This window comes from Hyperolius riggenbachi, chromosome 10, assembly GCF_040937935.1.
Source record: "Hyperolius riggenbachi isolate aHypRig1 chromosome 10, aHypRig1.pri, whole genome shotgun sequence".
Classification (NCBI taxonomy): Eukaryota; Metazoa; Chordata; class Amphibia; order Anura; family Hyperoliidae; genus Hyperolius; species Hyperolius riggenbachi.
The window spans coordinates 215,697,841-215,707,527 of NC_090655.1; the positions used below are offsets into that span (position 1 = coordinate 215,697,841).

General features: G+C 44.8%; 1 protein-coding gene across 1 annotated transcript; it reads right to left on the reverse strand.

Annotated features, from left to right (window-relative positions):
• Positions 1-728: 728 nt before the first annotated feature.
• Positions 729-5,482, reverse strand: LOC137536806 (serum response factor-binding protein 1-like). Its single transcript, XM_068259005.1, has 3 exons — positions 5,380-5,482; positions 4,639-4,904; positions 729-1,076 (listed from the first exon to the last, which is right to left on the reverse strand). The coding sequence occupies exons 1-3, from the start codon at positions 5,480-5,482 to the stop codon at positions 729-731; spliced, it is 717 nt and encodes a 238-aa protein (XP_068115106.1).
• Between the last annotated feature and the right edge of the window lie 4,205 nt (positions 5,483-9,687).

The following is a 9,687-nucleotide window of genomic DNA, read 5'->3' on the forward strand; positions in this document are numbered from 1 at the left end:
CTTTTATTGCGATGTCTTGTCTCTCGATGGCTTGTCTCTCGATGGCTTGTCGCTCGATGGCTTGTCTTGCGATGGCTTGTCTCGTGATGGCTTGTCTCTCGATGTCTTGTCTTGCGATGTCTTCTCTCTCGATGTCTTGTCTTGCAATGTCTTGTCTTGTTATATCTTGTGATGTGATGTCTTGTCTTGCAATGTCTTTTCTTGCAATGTCTTGTCTTGCGATGTCTTGTCTTACGATATTTTGGGATGTCTTGTCTTGCAATGTCTTTTCCTACAATGTCTTGCCTTGAGATGTCTTGTCTTGCGATGTTTTGTCTTGCGATGTCTTACGATGTCTTGTCATACAATGTCTTGTCTTGCAATGTCTTACCTTGTGATGTCTTGTCTTTCGATGTCTTCTCATGTCTTGCGATGTCTTTTCTTGCGATGTCTTGTCTCTCGATATCTTGACTCTCGATGTCTTGTCTTGCAATGGCTTGTCTTGTGATGTCTTGTCTCTCAATGTCTTGACTCTCGATGTCTTGTCTTGCGTTGTCTTGTCTTGCGTTGTCTTGTCTTGCGGTGTCTTGTCTTGCGATGTCTTGTCTCTCGATGTCTTGTCTTGCGGTGTCTTGTCTTGCGTTGTCTTTTCTTGCGTTGTCATGTCTTGCGGTGTCTTGTCTTGCGATATCTTGTCTCTTGACGTCTTGTGTTGCGATGTCTTGTCTTCTCATATCTTGGGATGTCTTTTATTGCGATGTGTTGTCTCTCGATGTCTTGTCTCCCGATGTCTTGTGTTGCGATGTATTCTCATGTCTTGGGATGTCTTTTATTGCGATGTCTTGTCTCTCGATGGCTTGTCGCTCGATGGCTTGTCGCTCGATGGCTTGTCTTGCGATGGCTGGTCTTGCAATGGCTTGTCTCTCGATGTCTTGTCTTGCGATGTCTTCTCTCTCGATGTCTTGTCTTGCAATGTCTTGTCTTGTTATATCTTGTGATGTGATGTCTTGTCTTGCAATGTCTTTTCTTGCAATGTCTTGTCTTGCGATGTCTTGTCTTACGATATTTTGGGATGTCTTGTCTTGCAATGTCTTTTCCTACAATGTCTTGCCTTGAAATGTCTTGTCTTGCGATGTTTTGTCTTGCGATGTCTTACGATGTCTTGTCATACAATGTCTTGTCTTGCGATGTCTTACCTTGTGATGTCTTGTCTTTCGATGTCTTCTCATGTCTTGCGATGTCTTTTCTTGCGGTGTCTTGTCTCTCGATATCTTGTCTCCCGATGTCTTGTGTTGCGATGTCTTGTCTTCTCATATCTTGGGATGTCTTTTATTGCGATGTGTTGTCTCTCGATGTCTTGTCTCCCGATGTCTTGTGTTGCGATGTATTCTCATGTCTTGGGATGTCTTTTATTGCGATGTCTTGTCTCTCGATGGCTTGTCTCTCGATGGCTTGTCGCTCGATGGCTTGTCTTGCGATGGCTTGTCTCGTGATGGCTTGTCTCTCGATGTCTTGTCTTGCGATGTCTTGTCTTGCGGTGTCTTGTCTTACGATATTTTGGGATGTCTTGTCTTGCAATGTCTTTTCCTACAATGTCTTGCCTTGAGATGGCTGGTCTTGCAATGGCTTGTCTCTCGATGTCTTGTCTTGCGATGTCTTCTCTCTCGATGTCTTGTCTTGCAATGTCTTGTCTTGTTATATCTTGTGATGTGATGTCTTGTCTTGCAATGTCTTTTCTTGCAATGTCTTGTCTTGCGATGTCTTGTCTTACGATATTTTGGGATGTCTTGTCTTGCAATGTCTTTTCCTACAATGTCTTGCCTTGAGATGTCTTGTCTTGCGATGTTTTGTCTTGCGATGTCTTACGATGTCTTGTCATACAATGTCTTGTCTTGCGATGTCTTACCTTGTGATGTCTTGTCTTTCGATGTCTTCTCATGTCTTGCGATGTCTTTTCTTGCGATGTCTTGTCTCTCGATATCTTGACTCTCGATGTCTTGTCTTGCAATGGCTTGTCTTGTGATGTCTTGTCTCTCAATGTCTTGACTCTCGATGTCTTGTCTTGCGTTGTCTTGTCTTGCGTTGTCTTGTCTTGCGGTGTCTTGTCTTGCGGTGTCTTGTCTTGCGGTGTCTTGTCTTGCGATATCTTGTCTCTCGACGTCTTGTGTTGCGATGTCTTGTCTTGTGATGTCTTCTCATATCTTGGGATGTCTTTTATTGCGATGTCTTGTCTCTCGATGGCTTGTCTCTCGAAGGCTTGTCTCTCGACGGCTTGTCTCTCGATGGCTTGTCGTCTTGCGATGGCTTGTCTCGCGATGGCTTGTCTCTCAATGTCTTGTCTTGCGATGTCTTGCCTTGCGATGTCTTGTCTTACGATATTTTGGGATGTCTTGTCTTGCGATGTCTTTTCCTACAATGTCTTGCCTTGAGATGGCTGGTCTTGCAATGGCTTGTCTCTCGATGTCTTGTCTTGCGATGTCTTGTCCCGCGATGTCTTGCGATATCTTGTGAAGTCTTGTCTTGTGAAGTCTTGTCTTGTGATATCTTGTGATGTGATGTCTTTTCTTGCAATGTCTTGTCCTACGATATTTTGGGATGTCTTGTCTTGCGATGTCTTGTCTTGCGATGTTTTGTCTTGCGATGTCTTACGATGTCTTGTCTTGCGATGTCTTGTCTCTCTATGTCTTGTCTTGCGATGTTTTGTCTTGCGATGTCTTGTCTCTCGAAGTCTTGTCTTGCGATTTCTTGTCTCTCGATGTCTTGTGTCTCGATGTCTTTTCTTGCAGTGTCTTGTCTTGCGATATCTTGTGATGTCTTGTCTTGCGATGTCTTTTCTTGTGATGTCTTGTCTTTCGATGTGTTCTCATGTCTTGCAATGTCTTTTCTTGTGATGTCTTGTCTCTCGATGTCTTGTCTCTCGATGTCTTGTCTTGCGATGGCTTTTCTTGTGATGTCTTATCTCTCGATGTCTTGTCTCTCGATGTCTTGTCTTGCGATGTCTTGTCTCTCGATGTCTTGTCTTTTTGTGTCTTGTCTCTCGATGTCTTTTCTTGCGGTGTCTTGTCTTTCGGGGTCTTGTCTCTCGACGTCTTGTGTTGCGATGTCTTGACTTGTGATGTCTGCTCATATCTTGAGATGTCTTTTATTGCGATGTGTTGTCTCTCGATGGCTTGTCTCTTGATGGCTTGTGTCTTGATGCCTTGTCTCTCGATGTCTTGTCTCTCGATGTCTTGTCTTGCGGTGTCTTGTGTTGCGATGTATTCTCATGTCTTGGGATGTCTTTTATTGCAATGTCTTGTCTCTCGATGGCTTGTCTTGCGATGGCTTGTCTTTCGATGTCTTGTCTTGCGATGTCTTGTCTTGCGGTGTCTTGTCTTACGATATTTTGGGATGTCTTGTCTTGCGATGTCTTTTCCTACAATGTCTTGCCTTGAGATGTCTTGTCTTGCGATGTCTTATGATGTCTTGTCATGCAATGTCTTGTCTTGCGATGTCTTGCCTTGTGATGTCTTGTCTTTCGATGTCTTCTCATGTCTTGCAATGTCTTTTCTTGCGATGTCTTGTCTCTCGATATCTTGACTCTCAATGTCTTGTCTTGCAATGGCTTGTCTTGTGATGTCTTGTCTTGTGATGTCTTGTCTTGTGATGTCTTGTCCCTCAATGTCTTGACTCTCGATGTCTTGTCTTGCGTTGTCTTGTCTTGCGTTGTCTTGTCTTGCGGTGTCTTGTCTTGCGATATCTTGTCTCTCGACGTCTTGTGTTGTGATGTCTTGTCTTGTGATGTCTTCTCATATCTTGGGATGTCTTTTATTGCGATGTCTTGTCTCTCGATGGCTTATCTCTCGAAGGCTTGTCTCTCGACGGCTTGTCTCTCGATGGCTTGTCTCGCGATGGCTTGTCTCGCGATGGCTTGTCTCTCGATGTGTTGTCTTGCGATGTCTTGTCTTACGATATTTTGGGATGTCTTGTCTTGCGATGTCTTTTCCTACAATGTCTTGCCTTGAGATGGCTGGTCTTGCAATGGCTTGTCTCTCGATGTCTTGTCTTGCGATGTCTTGTCTCTCGATGTCTTGTCTTGCGATTTCTTGTCTTGCGATGTCTTGTCTCGCGATGTCTTGCGATATCTTGTGAAGTCTTGTCTTGTGAAGTCTTGTCTTGTGATATCTTGTGATGTGATGTCTTTTCTTGCAATGTCTTGTCTTACGATATTTTGGGATGTCTTGTCTTGCGATGTCTTTTCCTACAATGTCTTGCCTTGAGATGTCTTGTCTTGCAATGTTTTGTCTTGCGATGTCTTACGATGTCTTGTCTTGCGATGTCTTGTCTCTCTATGTCTTGTCTTGCGATGTCTTGGCTTGCGATGTTTTGTCTTGCGATGTCTTGTCTCTCAAAGTCTTGTCTTGCGATTTCTTGTCTCTCGATGTCTTGTGTCTCGATGTCTTTTCTTGCAGTGTCTTGTCTTGCGATATCTTGAGATGTCTTGTCTTGCGATGTCTTTTCTTGTGATGTCTTGTCTTTCGATGTCTTCTCATGTCTTGCAATGTCTTTTCTTGTGATGTCTTGTCTCTCGATGTCTTGTCTCTCGATGTCTTGTCTTGCGATGGCTTGTCTTGTGATGTCTTATCTCTCGATGTCTTGTCTCTCGATGTCTTGTCTTGCGATGTCTTGTCTCTCGATGTCTTGTCTCTCAATGTCTTGTCTCTCGATGTCTTTTCTTGCGGTGTCTTGTCTTTCGGTGTCTTGTCTCTCGACGTCTTGTTGTTGCGATGTCTTGTCTTGTGATGTCTTCTCATATCTTGAGATGTCTTTTATTGCGATGTGTTGTCTCTCGATGGCTTGTCTCTCGATGGCTTGTCTCTTGATGCCTTGTCTCTCGATGTCTTGTCTCTCGATGTCTTGTCTCTCGATGTCTTGTCTTGCGGTGTCTTGTGTTGCGATGTATTCTCATGTCTTGGGATGTCTTTTATTGCGATGTCTTGTCTCTCGATGGCTTGTCTTGCGATGGCTTGTCTCTCGATGTCTTGTCTTGCGATGTCATGTCTTGCGGTGTCTTGTCTTACGATATTTTGGGATGTCTTGTCTTGCGATGTCTTTTCCTACAATGTCTTGCCTTGAGATGGCTGGTCTTGCAATGGCTTGTCTCTCGATGTCTTGTCTTGCGATGTCTTGTCTCTCGATGTCTTGTCTCTCGATGTCTTGTCTTGCGATGTCTTGTCTTGCGATGTCTTGTCTCGCGATATCTTGTCTCTCGACGTCTTGCGATATCTTGTCTTGTTATAGCTTGTGATGTGATGTCTTGTCTTGCAATGTCTTTTCTTGCAATGTTTTGTCTTGCGATGTCTTGTCTTACGATATTTGGGGATGTCTTGTCTTGCGATGTCTTTTCCTACAATGTCTTGCCTTGAGATGTCTTGTCTTGCGATGTTTTGTCTTGCGATGTCTTACGATGTCTTGTCATGCGATGTCTTGCCTTGCGATGTCTTGTCTTTCGATGTCTTCTCATGTCTTGCAATGTTTTTTCTTGCGATGTCTTGTATCTCGATATCTTGTCTCTCAATGTCTTGTCTTGCAATGGCTTGTCTTGTGATGTCTTGTCTCTCGATGTCTTGTCTTGCGGTGTCTTGTCTTGCGTTGTCTTGTCTTGCGGTGTCTTGTCTTGCGGTGTCTTGTCTTGCGGTGTCTTGTCTCTCGACGTCTTGTGTTGCGATGTCTTGTCTTGTGATGTCTTCTCATATCTTGGGATGTCTTTTATTGCGATGTGTTGTCTCTCCATGGCTTGTCTTGCGATGTCTTGTCTCTCAATGTCTTGCCTTGCGGTGTCTTGTGTTGCGATGTATTCTCATATCTTGGGATGTCTTTTATTGCGATGTCTTGTCTCTCGATGGCTTGTCTCTCGATGGCTTGTCTTGCGATGGCTTGTCTTGCGATGTCTTGTCTTGCGATGTGTTGTCTTGCGATGTCTTGTCTTACGATATTTTGGGATGTCTTGTCTTGCAATGTCTTTTCCTACAATGTCTTGTCTTGAGATGGCTGGTCTTGCAATGGCATGTCTCTCGATGTCTTGTCTTGCTATGTCTTGTCTCTCGATGTCTTGTCTTGCTATGTCTTGTCTTGTGATGTCTTGTCTCTCAATGTCTTGTCTTACGATGTCTTGTGATATCTTGTGAAGTCTTGTCTTGTGAAGTCTTGTCTTGTGATATCTTGTGATGTCTTGTCTTGCGATGTCTTTTCTTGCAATGTCTTGTCTTGCGATTTCTTGCGATGTCTTGTTTCTCGATGTCTTGTCTTGCGATATCTTGCAAAGTCTAATCTTGCGATGTCTTTTCTTGCAGTGTCCCTTCTTGCGATGTCTTTTCTTGCGATATTTTGTAATGTCTTGTCTTGCAATGTCTTTTCTTGTGATGTCTTGTCTCTCGATGTTTTGTCTTGTGATGGCTTGTCTTGCGATATCTTGTGATGTCTTGTCTCGCGATGTCTTTTCTTGCAATGTCTTGTCTCTCGATGTCTTTTCTTGCAATTTCTTGCGATGTCTTGTCTCTCGATGTCTTGTCTTGGGATGTCTTTTCTTGCGATGTCTTGTCCTGCGATATAGTCTTGCGATGTCTTTTCTTGTGATGTCTTGTCTTGCGATGTTGTGTCTTGCAATGTCTTACGATGTCTTGTCTTGCGATGTCTTGTCTTGCGATGTCTTGTCTCTCTATGTCTTGTCTTGCGATGTCTTGCCTTGCGGTGTCTTGTCTTAAGATGTCTTGTCTTGCGATGGCTTGTCTTTTGATGTCTTGTCTTGCGATGGCTTGTCTTTCGGTATCCTGCGATGTCTTGTCTCTCGATGTTTGCGATATCTTGCGATATCTTGTCTTGCGATTTCTTTTCTTGCAATGTCTTGTCTTGCGATTTCTTGCGATGTCTTTTCTCTCGATGTCTTTTCTTGCGATATCTTGTCTCTCGATGTCTTGTCTTGCGATGTCTTTTCTTGCAGTGTCTTGTCTTGCGATGTTTTGTCTTGCGATATCTTGTGATGTCTTGTCTCGCGATATCTTGTGATGTCTTGTCTCGCGATATCTTGTGATGTCTTGTCTCACGATGTCTTTTCTTGCAATGTCTTGTCTCTCGATGTCTTTTCTTGCAATTTCTTGTCTCTCGATGTCTTGTCTTGTGATGTCTTTTCTTGCGATGTCTTTTCTTGCGATGTCTTGTCCTGCGATATCTTGTCTTGCTATGTCTTCTTATGTCTTGCGATGTCTTGTCTCTCTGTGTCTTGTCTCTCGATGTCTTTTCTTGTGATGTCTTGTCTCTCGATGTCTTGTCTCTCGATGTCTTGTGTTGCGATGTCTTGTCTCTATGTCTTGTCTCTCGATGTCTTGTCTTGCAATGACTTGTCTTGTGATGGCTTGCAATGTCTTGTCTCTCGATGTCTTGTCTCTCGATGTCTTGTCTTGCGATGTCTTGTCTCTATGTCTTGTCTCTCGATGTCTTGTCTCTCGATGTCTTGTCTCTCGATGTCTTGTCTTTTGGTGTCTTGTCTTGTGATTTCTTGTCTTGCCATGCCTTGTCTTGCGATATCTTGCGATGTCATGTCTTGTGATGTCTTGTCTCCCGATGTCTTGTCTTGCGATGTCTTGTCTCTCGATGACTTGTCTTGCGATGGCTTCTCTTGTAATGTCTTGTCTTGCGATGTCTTCTCATGTCTTGCGATGTCTTTTCTTGCTATTTCTTGTTTCTCAATGTCTTGTCTTGCGATTTCTTGTCTTTCGGTGTCTTGTCTTGCGATGGCTTCTTTTGCGATGTCTTTTCTTGTGATGTCTTGTCTCTCGATGTCTTGTCTTGCGATGGCTTCTCTTGCGATGTCTTGTCTTGCGATGTCTTTTCTTGCGATGTCTTTTCTTGCGATGTCTTGTCTCTCGATGTCTTGTCTTGCGATGGCTTGTCTTGCGATGACTTGTCTTGCGATGACTTGTGATGTCTTGTCTTGCGATGTCTTTTCTTGCAATGTCTTGTCTCTCGAGGTCTTTTCTTGCAATTCCTTGTCTCTCGATGTCTTGTCTTGCGATATCTTGTCTTGCGATGTCTTCTCATGTCTTGCGATGTCTTGTCTTGCGATGTCTTGTCTTGCGATGTCTTCTCATGTCTTGCGATGTCTTCTCATGTCTTGCGATGTCTTCTCATGTCTTGCGATGTCTTCTCATGTCTTGCAATGTCTTTTCTTGCTATTTCTTTTCTCTCTATGTCTTGTGTTGCGATGGCTTGTGTTGCGATGGCTTGTCTTGCGATGTCACACAGCATCAGTACCAAAACATTAAAAGTTTCGTGGACCAGGTCAGGGGTACTTTAACCACTTCAGGATTCTGCGTACGCATATATACGCCCCTGAATCCTGAAGTGGATTCCATGGAAACGGCCGCTCGCATGAGCGGCCGTTCCATGTCAGCTCACGGAGGGTGTCTCCGTGAACACCCTGCGAGCCGATTGGCGGCTCGCAGGGTAAATGTAAACACACGGGGAAGATCTTCCCCGGTGTTTATATGTATACGGCGCGGCTGCGCAGCAGCGCCGTAGAGGAGATTGGCGATCCCCGGCCTCTGATTGGCCGGGGATCGCCGGCATCTGATAGGCTAAAGCCTATCCCATCAGGCGCAGGACGGAAATCCGTCCTGCGCCGCTCACAGGGGGAGGGAGAGGGAGGGAAGGAGGCCAGGAAGCGCTGCGGAGGGGGGCTTTGAAGAGCCCCCCCCGCAAGCAGCCAACGGCGATCAGACCCCCCCAGCAGGACATCCCCCTAGTGGGGAAAAAAGGGGGGAAGTCTGATCGGCCTGGCTGCAACCTGATCTGTGCTGTGGGCTGGAGAGCCCACGCAGCACAGATCAGCACAAAATAGCGTGGTACAGAAGTGGTTAAAGAGGACCTCCATCCAGAAAATAAAAATCAGTCAGCGCTGCTGTAATGAAAAGTTATATTTACCTCTGGAGTCTCGTCCCACGAAGCCGCCCTGAAGTCCCTGCACCACTCCACTTCTGCCACTTGGCCTCTCTCTCCTCTGAGAAAAAAACGCCAAGCTATTTACTGCAGTAAATAGCTTGGCGTTTTATCTCGGAGGAGAGAGGTAGGCGGGGCCAAGAGGCGGAAGCATAGTGATGTGGGGACTTTGAGGCGGCTTTGTGGGACGAGACTCCGGAGGTAAATATAAACTGTTCATTACAGCAGCGCTGATTGATTTGTATTTTCTGCATGGAGGTCCCCTTTTAGGTTACCCTTAAAGAGACTCCGTAACAAAAATTGCATCCTGTTTTTTATCATCCTACAAGTTCCAAAAGCTATTCTAATGTGTTCTGGCTTACTGCAGCACGTTCTACTATCACCATCTCTGTAATAAATCAACTTATCTCTCTCTTGTCAGACTTGTCAGCCTGTGTCTGGAAGGCTGCCAAGTTCTTCAGTGTTGTGGTTCTGTGATGCATCTCCCCCCTCCAGGCCCCTCTCTGCACACTGCCTGTGTATTATTTAGATTAGGGAAGCTTCTCTCTTCTCTCTTATCTTTTACAAGCTGGATAAATCCTCCTCTGACCTGGCTGGACTTTCACATACTGAGAAATTACATACAGGCAGAGCTGTCTGCACTCTGCAGGAAGAAACAGCCTGACACTTCAGTGGAAGATAGCTGCAGGGGGAAAGAAACACACAAATAATCTCTTGAGATTCAAAAGGAAGGGT